We start from the raw sequence: 14,081 nt of genomic DNA, 5'->3' as shown, positions 1-14,081 counted from the left end.
CCGGTGACGCCGGGCCGGGGCTGCCCGAGGCCACGCCCACGCCCCCGGAGGGGGAGGGAGAGGGAAACCCGGCTCGCGAGCGCGCGCCGTGGGCGGGGCGCCGCGCGGCCGTAGGGAGGGCGGGGCCGCGGGGCGGTCGCGCTCTGGCGGCGGCAGGGGCGGGGCGTGCGTGTGTCTCGCGCCGGGGGCGCGGGAGGGAGCGGCGGAGCTCGCGCGCGAGAGGCGGCGGAGGGGAGAGAGAGCGAGAGAACGAAGGAGCGGCGGGCGCGGAGCCGGGCTGACCTCGCCGGGGCCTCGCCGCCGCCCGCTCCCGCCGTCGCGCAGCCCCTCCCCGCGGGCTGACAGGCAGGTGAGGGGCCTCGCTCGGTGCCGGGGGGTCGTTGGCGGGGGGGGGGGGGGCGGTTAACGCTTCTTACCGGCCGCTGGGGGGAGCCCGGGGCGGGGCGGGGCCTGCGGGAGCCGGTAGCTGCAGGCAGTCGCCGGGCTGGGCAGGGGCTGCGGCGGCGGGGCAGGCGGCGGCGGCGGGGCCTGTCGCCTGGGAGCTGCTCCTCAGGTGGGTCCGGGTCCGGCGGCGGCTCCCGCGGGGGCTGCGTGCCCCTACGGCCGGCTGGAGAGAGGGGGCGCCCGGGCGCGGCCGGGGGGAGGCGGCCGGGGGGGTGCGGGGCCTCGCCCCTGCCGGGCCCCGCGCACGCTGTCACCGGCCGGGGACTGGGCGGCGGCAGCCCGCTCCCCGGCCCCGGCTGCCCCTGGCCGGCCCGCGGGAAGGGCGGCGGGGACGGCCACATCAGCCTGCCCGCTGCCTCCGGGCGAGCGGGCCCGCGTCCTGCCGGGCATTGCCGATGGTGGCGGTGTGCCGGGTGGGGTCTGGTTCTGCCTCTTACAGTAGTAGGTCCTTCGTGCTCTTCCCGTGCTGTGTTTTTCCGCCCCTACTTATTTGAGCCTGTCCTTGGGAAGCGCAGGCTTTTGTTGTCATAGTCACATCATCTGAGGTAATGGTGACCAGTGTCTTTCTACCTAGACCTTGCCCTGTGGTGTGACTTTCTTATTTTTTTTTGCCCTGTGAACGTTATTCAACCATTCGGTTGCACTTCATTTATTTTATTACATCTACTACAAAGTAAACGTCAGCTGACGCGGTGCTTTGTTTCTGAATCTGCTGCCATCCTGAAGCATGTGTCAGGAATTGCCGTCTTTCCACATCTGTCTGGTTTGTAACGTGAACTCTACATCTTAGTTATGAAGTACACGATATATTTTGTGTGGAATGTTGCACGCGCACTGGAAGTGCACATTATGGATCGTGCCGACATGGTGTGAAATGGTTTAAAGTACAACCCGAATGGAAATAGGAGAAATTGGGAGATATGAAGAAAATATATAAAGATGCACCTATGGAGGTGGCGGTGGGGGAAAGCAGTACAGAAGCCAAGAGAATGAAAGTAAATGGATAGAAATAGAATTGGTCCGAAGAACTATGTGTGTTTAACATTTTACCCAAGCTCGGTTTGGAGGCACATTGATGTATGTGGGATGGTTGTAGCCGGATAATATGCTACCTCAAATCTGACAGGTTGTAACCAAGAAAAGTTGTCTGGTTTGATTGCAGGGTTGTGATTCTTAAACAATGGCTAATTTGGCTAGGATATCTACAGCAGTAACCTCTACCAGCTGCCTGCCCTCTTTTTCTCCCGGAGGTTACTGCGTCTGTAGCAGTAGGTGGCTGAACATACGTCTCCTCCTGAGCTACTGCGGTCTACAGCCTGACATATTATTGTAAAGTGTATTTTGGTATTTTGTGTTGGAAACTGCAGCAGCTCAGATGTGTGCCCCAATTCAGGGTCACTTATGAATCAGCACCCTTACAGCCATATCAAGCAAGATTAAAAGAGAAAAATCACTTGTCTTGCTCATGCTAGTATGAGCAGAGTTGGTAGTACAATAATTTATTTGTTTCCGTAATGAATTATTTGGACTAAACCACCAGTTATTAAATAACTGAGGTGACTGTACCGAATCTAATTCAGTTCTGGAAGCATAATTCAGAACTTTATGACAGAACAGCACTTCTGTGAATCAAGTCCAGTATGACTATATCATCCAGAAATTTGTAATTGTCTGAATCTACCAAGCTGCAAGAGGGGCTGCAGCTAGAAGAAGTTTGGGAGCTGCTGGGTAAAACATGAGCTTATCACAATATTTGTTACCATTTTAACTTTCCCCACATTTTCTGGGAAACCAATTTAGTTGTAATCAAATCACTGTAAGGACGTTAGCAGGTTTTCTTCAGTTTGGGTTTCTGTTATCTGGGCTGTATTGAAGCATCGTGTTTTTCGTAAGTCTTAGCATTGTTTCATTGATACTGTCGCAAGCTTTTATGAGATTTCTGTTTGCATAACTTTTCATCTCTAACATCTGGTTAATGACCTGACTGTCAAAAAAGCGGGTTTAATATTTACATGGCCTCTACCTTTTTATTGAATTGTAAATCTTGGTCATGAAAGAAACCTAGTTTATTTTTGCTGAATCTGACACTTTTTCAGTTCCTGGTAGCAGTTATCTGTGGTGCTGTATGAATAGAAATATTTCACCATGCTATTGTAACCAGTGTGTGAGTTCCTTGCTGTTATTCCATATTTTGTGAAGCGGGATACTCTCTCACCTCCTCCCCTCACCCCTCCCGATTTTCAAGCCTGTTCCCCCAAAAGCCTTTCTTGTTTGAGAGGTTTGTTACAACAGTTACCTGGCTAAGGCACTTGAAAATTGTGGTATGTTTGGAAGGTCTGGCTTGTATTATCTGAGTGTGGTTTTCTCAGAAATGTATGGATGAAAGCATGCATGCAGTTTTTTTAAATAATCAGACTGATTTCTAGAATTAAGAAACAATAATACATGTTCTTGAACCTTGCTGACTACCCTGCTGTAAGAGCACTCTGTGTGGTGAGGTTTCTGTCAATGACTGCCTGTTTAAGCCAAGAGTTGAACTCTGTGGCATGCAGTGGGCTGCCGTATGGCAGCGGTAGAGCATGAGATCCTAGAAGATCCAGTGGTGATTTAGGAAAAGTGATGTTTTCTATTATGTGGGTTTTTTCAACATCATTAACACAACTTTGTTGTCAGGGCAAAATTATGATGGAAATCCTGTAGATGGAGCATACTTTGCTTTGCACAATGATGTTACCCATGGTGACTTCAGGTTAGCTGCCTACATGGATTCACTAGTGCTTCTAGGTACTTCTGGGCTTTTGAAATACCTTTATCAGCTTTAGCATTGTGTTCCCACTATTGGGAAGTTGGTTGGTTGTTGCATGCCATATGGGGGGAAGACAGAAACAATCATGCGTACAAACACATAGTATTTACTGACTGTATACTCTGAAAATCAGGCTGTAAACTCTTCAGTCATACAATGACAGAAAATTAATGAAATTAATGTCCGCAGGTCCTCAGTCTCCTAGGTAATTAGAAGAATAAGAGCTATTTACATCAGTTCATTACTAGGAAGTTTACGTACGCATTCTGACTCCTGTTGTTTTTTGTGTTTTGGACTTTTTTTAAAAGGAAAAAGACACATGGTAATTTTTGTTGTATATATCCTATCTGCTTTAAATTTAGAGACTTATAATTAGCTCCCATTCGTTGCACAAAATAAATCCTGATGCGCCCTTCTAGCCTGCCTATACATGTCAGTGTTAAGAACATAGGACAGGGAGGGACCGTGTGGGTTATTGGGTCCAATCCCTGGTAATCCCAGGCAAGAACCAGGAACTGAGAATGTTCTACACTGTTATCTGCAACATGTGCTGGTCATCCTGTAACAAATTCAACACCGCCAGTCTTAAAGCAATTGTAGAGAACAGGTGCTGGAAGTGTCCAAGACTTCTGCCATATGTAGGAAGCCTTTAAGTGTGATGTCCAGACTGTGTTAAGAAATATGTTCCCCAGTCTCCGGAGGAAGACAGAAAAATTTCTGGTGGTACACAGCAACCTCACAAAGGGAAAGAACTTGCTCATGCACCCAAATTTAGTGACGAGGTTAACTCTAGTATACTGTGAGCAGAACTGTTTTAGTCTGACAAGTGAGATGAGGTAAGGCTTTTAGAAATATCTAGCACCTCATGTTCTGCCTTGAGTTGAGGCTAACCTCCAGAACTTTAGGAAAAAATCCTTTTAAGTGGTGTATCACAAAGAGTATATAAATATTAATAAATACATCTTTATCTGAAATACATGCATTTTTATAATAATAGTGAGCCTTTTTGTTTTTGCGGTCTTCTTTTTTGGGAAAGAAGGTCTAGAGGAATGAAGTTGTCGTGGTGAAAGTATACCCCTTATGCTGATATGAAGACTTACGGAAATTAGAAGAAACAAAACCTAATGTCAGTTAAAACTGCATTTGCAAGGAAGCTGCTATAGAGTAAAGCATGTTCTGTCATCTTAGTCTTGTCTTCCTTGTGGAGTAAGTAGATCTCATGAAAGGAAATGTATACTTGTGGGAGACAAATTAACTAGGAAGCTGATGAATATTTCTGGCTCTTGTTTAGAGACTCGCAGGTAGTGTGGGACATCTGGTAGGAATGGGAGAGAAGAACAGGAAACAGAATGGCATCTAAAAAAGACAGATAAGATATCGCTATGTTCTGTGGTGATTTAAAGTGTAGGTGTACCATTTATGCTCACCTTTCAAATTGAAAAAGTGTATAACAGGAGTGTCAATTTATGTTTAGAAACAAATCATTCCTTTGACAAATGACTGCTGTGTTTTTCCTCAAAACGTTACGGTTGGGGTTGATGGCCTACCTTTTAAAAAACATGTTTTTTAATATGTCCCAGTCACCTAAACATTATCAGGGATTTTTCAGGTTCTCTTCTGGGAAGGCTTCTCTGTCTGTGTCTCTGGGGGAGAATGTATCAATTCCTGTCTTCTCGTGTTCAGTGAAACAGAACAAAGACGCACTTACTTTCAGTGAACTTGGCAGATGTGCAAATAGGTAAACTTACTTTTAAAAATACAAAAAAACCAAACCAACTTTTTAGAAGGATTGGACGTGAACAGGTGTTGGTGCTCGGGCATCTATTCATGCACTGTCTAGGAATGACAATCAATCATAATATGAACAGTTACTTTTTTGTCATCTTTCTATCTTAATTTAATTCATCCCTTTTGCTTTCTTGCTGTCAAGGCCATGAGGATAAGACTATTTTGATAACGATAAACAACCCTGAATTCCATGGGTTCAATGCCTTGTGACCGGCATTGGCTGCTTGCAAACAATTTCCGAAGTAAACTTTCTTCTGTCTTTTTTGTGTGTAATCATCATTAATTTAATATGAAAAGTAGTGAGCTTTCCTACCTTCCAAAACTAGGCAAACAATCTATAGACAAACAATGTGTATCTACAATATAGTCCTAAGACAGATGCTTCACATTTTTTATATAAAGTAACATAGCAACTGTAGCTTTTGTAATTGTGGTGTGCACCAGAAAGTAAAAGGGATTCAATTTTTCTCTTGGTCTTGGTTAACACACCTCCAAGTTGTTGTCTATTCTGTCATTGTGCCCAGTATTTGAATTCCAGGGTAAAGATATCTTGTAGGGTTTTATTGGAGTATAAGCTGTTCCTTTTTTTGGAATTGCATCTTCCCCCTCTTCTCCACACCCCCCTCCCCCAAGCTGTATTCTGGAGTCCAGGTCCTACTGTATAATCTAGTTGTACTTATTCGTGATTAACTATTCCTGTGTGAATTATGAAAATGTGAACAATTGCTACCTCTGTTAATGAAGTCTAATGTGTCTGCTACAGTGCTTTATCAGATTAAGACGGCTCTTGTAAAGGCTGACTTTTCTATTGCTATTATAAAACTGACATTCAAAGCTTTCCTTGGGCAGACAGGAATCTGTGCTACAAGAAAGTTTACTCTTCGGGAAGCTGGGTATATGGCTTCCACTATGCAGATGGGAGGCACTAGGGGGGTCACTGTGCTGTAAGATGTGCTTGCCCGCCTAGTTCATGATCAAACTGCCCCATTCCTGACTATCAGACAGTGGCGCTATTAAGGAGTTAACTCTGTAAATGTTGCTGTCTGTTAACCACTGTCTGTCCTGAACAGAAACTGCAGAAAAGATATTCAGAGGAAATGTTACTTGCTGAAGGCTGCAGAAGTTATTCCAAGATTCTGTTTTAACAAATATGAGCAGGTTTTTTTCCTGTATTTCTGCAGTATGTTTTTCTGTATTTGGTTTGCTTACTTACCTAGAAGTTGTTACAGTGGTATTAATATTTGTGCTGGAGTAGCGGGGGGGTGGAGGGATATGAAAGGCATCATATATTTATATGACAGAGAGATCCTCCAGAGGTTAACAAAACTTTGTGTTAATTAATCTGCCATTTTCTGTCAGCTGTAGCCTGGAATGTCTGCTTTCTGAGCCATTGGTTCACATAAAATACTAGATACAGGGGCTGAGTGTGGCAGCATTGGTAAACACGTCTCATTTTATTGGATTCTTTATCCTGCAGTTGATGTTAAGCTGATCCCTCCAGAATTTCTTACGTTTCTACTAATCCTGAATACAAGTCTTTTATTGAAAACCACCAAATCTTTTGATAAGACTAGTGTACCTACTCCTGCCCTCTCTCACTTCATAACTTGTGATCTTAGAAGACATTTTTCTTAGTTGGCACTTCAGGCAGGATGTACTGTTACCTATCATCATTTTCACACAGAAAATGTGTTCGTAACTGTTCTTTTTTCAAAATTTTTCTAAATACAATATTGTGTAATTCTCATCTAGTCTTTTTATGCTTCTGATATGACAGTCCTTTGAAGCTTTTTCATAATCACTAGATAGCATTTTCAATTAATACTAAAGCAGGTCGATTGAATGTCTCTGTACTTGCCAAGCCTCTGTGCCAATCTCTGGATACCTATATGAAGTTTTTACTTTGGCTGATGTTAATTTTTTGGCTTGCAGATAGGATGCTCTTTGAAAGTTTTTGTTCCTTAGTGAACAAGAGAGTTTTGTTTCACAAGTGTAAATGTATGCAAGCTACCTTGAGGAAAAATGGTTTAGCGCTGGCTTCAGTGGTTTTGTTTTTTTCAACACTTGCAGTTTATCATCTCTTTCTTCGTAATCTTAGGTAAGGGTTTCTGTATTGGCAGAAAGGACTGAAGGTTTTTGAAACCTACAGGAGAGTTTGCAAAGAAAAAATGGTCAATGCATTCATGTCACAGTTGGACAGTGTTGCTTGTGGTTGCTGCTGTCCTTTAAGGTTAAGAGATGATTTATTTGTGACTAAATTTAGGGTCACAGTAGATGAGAAAAAAAGAAACAGTGCTGCATTTTGGCCTCATGGAAGATCTGGGGAACTAGAGGCCTGTCAGTCTGACCTTGGTGCCAGGGAAGGCTGTGGAGCAGATCATCCTGAGTGTCATCATGCGGCATGTCCAGGACAACCAGGTGATCAGGCCCAGTCAACATGGGCTCATGAAAGGCAGGTCCTGCTTGACTAACCTGATCTCCTTTTATGACAGGATGACCTGCTTAGTGAATGAGGGAAAGGCTGTGGTTGTTGTTTACCTGGACTTTAGTAAAGCCTTTGACACTGTTTCCCACAGCATTCTCCTGGAGAAACTGGCTGCTCATAGCTTGGATGGTTGTATGCTTCACTGGGTGAAAAACTGGCCGGATGGCTGGGCCCAAAGGATTGTGGTGAATGGAGTTAAATCCAGTTGGTGTCCAGTCACAAGTGGTGGTCCCCAGGGCTTGGCACTGGGGCTGGTTCTCTTTAAAATCTTTATCAACCACCTGGACAAGAGGATCAAGCGTACCTTCAGTAAGTTTGCAGGCAACACCAAGTTGTGTGGGAGTGTTGGTCTGCTTGAGGGTAGGATGGCTCTACAGAGGGATCTGGACAGGTTGGATCAATGGCCTGAGGCCAATGGTATAAGGTTCAACAAGGCCAAGTACCGGGTCCTGCACTTGGGTCACAACAACCCCATGCAGTGCTACAGGCTTGGGGAAGAGTGGCTGGAAAGCTGCCTGGAGGAGAAGGACCTGTGGGTGTTGGCCAATAACCGGCTGAATAACACAGCAGTGTGCCCAGGTGCCCAAGAAGGCCAACAGCATCCTGGCTTGTATCAGGAATAGTGTGGCCAGCAGGACTAGGGAAGTGATTGTCCCCTGTACGTGGCACTGGCGAGGCCACACCTCAAATACTGTGTTCCATTTTGGGCCCCTCCCTACAAAAAAGACATTGAGGTGCTGGAGCATGTTCAGAGAAGGGCAACAAAGCTGGTGAGGGGTCTAGAGCACAAGTCTTATGAGGAGCAGCTGAGGGAACTGGGGTTGTTCAGCCTGGAGAAAAGGAGGCTGAGGGGGAGACCTTATCTCTCTCTACGACTACCTGAAAGGAGGCTGTAGCGAGGTGGGGGTCAGTCTCTTCTCCCAAGTAACAAGTGGTAGCATGAGAGGAAGTGGCCTCAAGTTGCACTAGAGGAGGTTTAGATTGGATGTTGGGAAATATTTTTTCACCAAAGAGGTTGTCAAGGGCTGGAACAGACTACCCAGGGAAGTGGTTGAGTTGCCATCCCTGGAGGTATTAAAAAAAAGTGTGGATGCAGTGCTTAGGGACTTAGTTTAGTGGTGGATTTGGCAGTGTTAGGTTTATAGTTGGACTCGATGGCCTTAAGGGTTTTTTCCAACGTAAATGATTCTATAAGAGACTGCACTTCTGAGATTTTTAGTAAAACGCTAGTGTGGGTCAGAATATTGAAAATCTTTATCATTTCTGGTTATGCTGCTATCTGAAAGAAATATTCCATGTAATTTTCCTTGGAAATAAACTAGAGCTCTTTATTTTCCTGATTAATTGGTATTGCGAATGAGAAAAGGCATTTCTGTCACTTCACTTTACTGTTTCTAGTATGGAAGATGTTTTTCCTAGTGTGAATTGTCTTAATATCTACTTCTGCTTATGGATTCCTAATAGCAACAAAGGGAAATGGCCAGTGATAAATGCTACTGGAAAAAAATCAGAAAAAATAAAAAAAAAATTAAGTTTTATCTTGTAAATTTTTTTTTTTCTTCTCTTGAACCATGACTTATCTCTGTGTCGGTGAAAATATTGAAACTGGCTGCATGGTTGGAGGGGTGTATTTAGTTAATGTTTGGAATATTCACAATTTAAAAGTCTTAAAATGGTATAATGAAAGCTCTCATTTCAAGAGAAATACTGGAGGGTTCAGTTTGCTTGTTTCCAAAGACTTTTTTTTCTTAATGCACTCTTTTTGTTTGGCTTTGCTTTTGAAAAGTGAGCACAGCGTAACATGTGGTGGTGATGGCAGTGGTGTCGGAGTTCTCCCTGAGTTTTATGTGTGCCTACTCCATGAATCATTTCTGTAACCCTAATGTGGCAGCTAATTCTAGCAGCTGGCTTTCATAGCTTGAATTACTTGATTTTTCTCGAGTAACAGAGGGGATGGTGCCTACCTGTGAAACAAAGCTTAGAGCTGAATTAGCATAGGACTGGTGTTTCCACTTAAGGTGAAGGAGAGCTAACCTGCCTGCCTGGTGTATTAGAAGATGGCTACTGCATGGCACCTGCTGTGGTACCAGCTCCTTTCAGCTGCCTGGAAAGTTACTTTTCCATCAAGGACATCAGCCACTTTCATTCTGTGAAAAGCTATTAATAGTTTAACAAAATGTTAGCTAAAGCAAGGAAAAAGCAATTCCGTGAGTTTAAATTACACTTTTCCATGCTGGAGGTGATTAACTCGTTAGAAATGATCTAAAAATCTTTTGTGCGCTTCTTGGATGTTGTTAACCACTTTACTAGGTGATACTTTGGCCTGCAAAAGTAATGTACTTCTAGCAACATTTAAACTTATTGTTTTTTTGGGGGGAAAGTGCTTTAACTACAATGCACAGAAAAAAACATGTCTAATCTTTTAGTTCAAGTTAAACTCATTTAAAGCTGTTAAGTGAATGAGTGTTTGCACTGATTTACTGTGGTAAGTTTCTAGCATGTGAATTAGGTGCTGTGATTTGGATTAATTTTCAAATGAATCCTTGTGAATACAAGCTCTCAGTTGAACGTTCTTAATGTAGTGTCTAAGAAATCACATCTGACTTGAGTGCTTACCTGGTGTCACAGCAGCATTTTTAGCATTTTGATATCTCAAACAGTGAGATTAGTCTGAAATACCTTTTCTATTTGGAAGAAGTGCTTTTCTTCCAGATCTGGGGCACAGTGTCTTACTTATTGAAGCAACTCCAGTGAAACACTGTAGACTTTGTTACATAGTTTATATTTCTGTGCTGCTTTGCACAAGGATGTGTAGCTGCAATAGAAGAAATGTCTTACCTGTAACTTGTATTAAAAAAAAAAATAGATCTGTAGGTGGTGTTTGGTAGCTAACTTCAATTATTATTACTGCTGGGTATCTTTCGTTGTCCTTTTTTCCTTTACATATGTGTTTAAAATATTGTGTATCAATATTGTTGCTAGCTTTAATTGTCATTTCAAAAAAAAAAAAGTGAGAGTGAGAGCACTTGAACTTCTTGAGGATTGCTTACAAAACAGAATCGGCTTTCATAAGCTTTGTAAAATTATGCATGCTACCGTATCTTCTATGAAATAGTGTGAAAATGAAAAAATGTTGGCTTACCCTGGCCTTGTTTTCCATTTAAAACTTAGGGTTAAACTAAACATTTAAAAACTATTTCTTGTTTCTTTTCCTATACTAACTTGTTTCTGAAAGGAAAAACGATGTATCTTTTCTTCATCACGCTTTTACTTTGTTTCTTTCTACCTTTTTCCAGCATTTATTTTTTTTTTCAGTTTTAGTTTTTGGTCTCTTCCCTTCCACCCACTTTTACTATTTCTACAATTTCTTTTGTAAATGTATTCCTCTTTTAAGCCTAATATTTCATCTGCTTGCCCAGTTATTCTCTCACAAACATGCCATAGAGTTTGGAAAAATTGATTCCTAATATCTAGCAAACCAAATTTCTGAGCAGAAGGTGAGGCTAGGTGAAAGCTGGTGTGAAAGGAAAGATGTTGGAATATATAAAATGTTGCTGCTCTTTGGACACTATCTGGTGTTCTTTCATCTAATAGGGAGAGGTCAGACCAGGAATATTTCAGTGTTCTAGTTTTGATTTCAGTTGAGCCCAACAGTGACTTGAAATATTTTACACTGGAAAAAAATAGGGGGGGGGGGAAGTGAGAACTGTATAGTGGGTATAGTTCTACAATGCAGTAATTCAATCACAAGAGTAGATTTCATCCCTGTTGCTTGCTCTTCTACTGTGGTAATATAACAACAGAAAAGTAAGAATAGAAGATCCTTTTTGAGTTTAAATATTAGGGTTTAAATGAAAGATTGTTTTTTTATAAGTGGGAATTGAAGATGCTCGCAAAGTGTGAAGGTAGTAGAATACACTTCATTCTAATGTGAGACAAAATATTTGGTGATAAACTAAGTATTTAATATGGTATTTTTATTGATACAGATTTTAATATGTTATTCTTATTGATACAGGTATGGTCCTGAACATTGTGAGCACATGACTTCAGAGATGGACAACTGGATCTGTTATAAGTTGTGATTGGCCTTAAGCTGACTTACAACTGTTGAAGAACTTAACAGGATTTATCTCATTCCTGATTTATGCCTATCTAATTGCCTCACACCACCAGCTTAATCATGTATGGAAGTGCTCGGTCAGTTGGTAAGGTTGAGCCAAGCAACCAGAGTCCAGGGCGTTCACCAAGGCTGCCACGGTCACCACGCTTGGGCCATCGTCGAACCAACAGCACAGGAGGCAGTTCTGGGAGTAGTACTGGGGGTGGCAGTGGAAAAACCCTTTCTATGGAAAATATTCAGTCCTTAAATGCTGCCTATGCTACATCCGGCCCTATGTATCTAAGTGACCATGAGAACGTTGGTGCAGACACCCCAAAAAGCACCATGACTTTGGGCCGATCTGGGGGGCGGCTGCCTTACGGTGTTAGGATGACTGCAATGGGTAGCAGCCCTAACATTGCCAGTAGTGGAGTTGCCAGTGATACCATTGCATTTGGAGAGCACCATCTCCCTCCAGTGAGTATGGCATCCACTGTGCCTCACTCACTGCGCCAGGCCAGGGATAACACAATAATGGATCTGCAGACACAACTCAAAGAAGTATTAAGGGAAAACGATCTGCTTCGCAAGGATGTGGAAGTGAAAGAAAGCAAGTTGAGTTCTTCCATGAACAGTATCAAGACCTTCTGGAGTCCCGAGCTAAAAAAGGAGAGAGCTCTGAGGAAAGATGAAGCTTCAAAAATCACCATTTGGAAGGAACAATATAGAGTTCTGCAAGAAGAAAACCAGGTTTGTCATGTATTGTCACTGTTGTGTTAGTGCAGCAGCATGATTAAATGAGTTTAATAAACTTGCATGTCACATTTAAGCAGCTAAATGATATTGATGCTTTTCCTAGGTAATTGGTATGAGTAAGATGTGTTTTCAACTTGCAAGACTCTTTTTAAATATTTCTTGTCAGACTTGTAAGCCACCTCGAGTGCTCATTTCTCCTTGTGTGTCATGTGTTTTGTTTTTTTTTTTCCCTAGAACTGATGCTAACCACTCAGTTTCCTTTTGAAAGTATTTTATCCTGTTCATAATTAATATTTCTGTAGTGCTTACCTCTTGAAGCATTCTCTGAGGTGCAGGATGTATTAACTGCTGGCCCCGAATACAACTGAACTGTTACTGAATATTGACAGATTGCCAGTAAAACAAAGTTCACGTTGGACTGGTCTTATTTTAGAGCTCCAGTTAAAACCTCCAGACCTGCAGTTTTCACAAACAGATATAAATTGTGTTCTTGGCTACTTTTAAGTAACACTGTTTAATACCTGCTCATCTATTCTTTTGTCATAAGCTGTGCATATCTTGTTATGCAACTATCATAAAGCACCGTACAGTTTTTTTTGTAGTGGTCTGGCTAGTTAGAGAATAGGCAGAAGAACAGAGAATTTTGGGCGTCTAGTTCTTTTGTATTGTCCTTCTTAAAAGCATCCCTAAATTAGAATAAAACTGAGAGGCTGATTAGAATTGAGGTCTCTTTGTAGTCAGCTCTACTTATTAAAAGCTTTTTTAAAATTTTCCCACCTACACCTTCTTGCTAGCTTAATCCTGAAGTAACTACTTGTCTTTGAGATAGTGTCCTCCTATTTAGTTGTTTCTGGACAAATGTGAGTTAGGCATCTCTCTTGACTCTCCAGTAAGAAACCTTGCTACTCTTACGGAAAACAGGCCCAGCGTCCAACTCCCAAAGTTTCCTGAAATACGAGTCAGCTTTCACCATTACAAAATTATTTTCCCTATTGAGTTTTTTAAATATCCAAGAAAGTTTAATGAAATAGTTTCCATAATTCAAGCATGATCATGTTCTTGAAGTTCTTGCTATTTTTGGCAGTGGGTTTTTTTAAGATTTGCTTTAGAAGGTGGAGGGGAGAGGGAAACTGCTGGAGGAAAAAAATAGTGCTGGTAGTATTTGACATGTTATACTCTACTTTGAGTAGAGTGATAATCTGCTACACTGAAGCTGTCTGCAATTTTCTTTTCTCTTATTAAAAAGCCAAGTTGAAGAAAGTAAGTCACTTTTCCTGAGTTAGCATGAAATAATTTAATGAACTTGTCATGTAGTTTTATAGCTGTGTTCTTACTGAATGGTAAGTATCACAACATGTGATTTGTTAATGTGTGCAACATTTCGTATTCATTTTCATATGTCTTCTTGGAGTGAAGAAAACCTAAAGTTAAATAATTTTTATTACAAAAGTAGGATTTCCTTAGAAGGAGTAATCCAGTGAAAATTTTAGTTATAGTGGTACAGTACCAGTATAATGAACACATGGAATACCATTCACTCAACTTTCTGATGCTCTTAGTATTTCAGCTGCAGGTGAGTATTTTAATTCTCAGATTCTTCTCATTTTTAATTTCAGTTTTCATACTGAAGAGAATATCTTGGACTATAAAAACATTTTGTCTGAAATCAGTTTTGACATTTGAGGATGCTGTGGAAATCT

At 42.0% G+C, this 14,081-nt stretch overlaps 1 protein-coding gene across 10 annotated transcripts in view; it reads left to right on the top strand.

Annotated features, from left to right (window-relative positions):
- Positions 1–155: 155 nt before the first annotated feature.
- The window catches only part of ERC1 (ELKS/RAB6-interacting/CAST family member 1), a 305,118-nt gene continuing 291,192 nt past the window's right edge, over positions 156–14,081 (top strand). For 9 of the 10 annotated variants that reach the window (XM_063318622.1, XM_063318614.1, XM_063318604.1 and 6 more), the window contains exons 1-2: positions 156–349; positions 11,542–12,375. In XM_063318622.1, the coding sequence (XP_063174692.1) occupies positions 11,707–12,375 (669 nt within the window). In that variant the 5' untranslated portion in view covers positions 156–349; positions 11,542–11,706. Of the gene's footprint in view, positions 350–443; positions 554–11,541; positions 12,376–14,081 lie in introns of those variants that run through there. The other variant, XM_063318596.1, reaches the window with a different exon arrangement.

This window comes from Chroicocephalus ridibundus, chromosome 1 (genome assembly GCF_963924245.1).
Source record: "Chroicocephalus ridibundus chromosome 1, bChrRid1.1, whole genome shotgun sequence".
Lineage (NCBI taxonomy): Eukaryota > Metazoa > Chordata > Aves > Charadriiformes > Laridae > Chroicocephalus > Chroicocephalus ridibundus.
The sequence above is the reverse complement of the archived record's forward strand: the minus strand, read 5'-3'. Positions and strand labels throughout refer to the sequence as shown.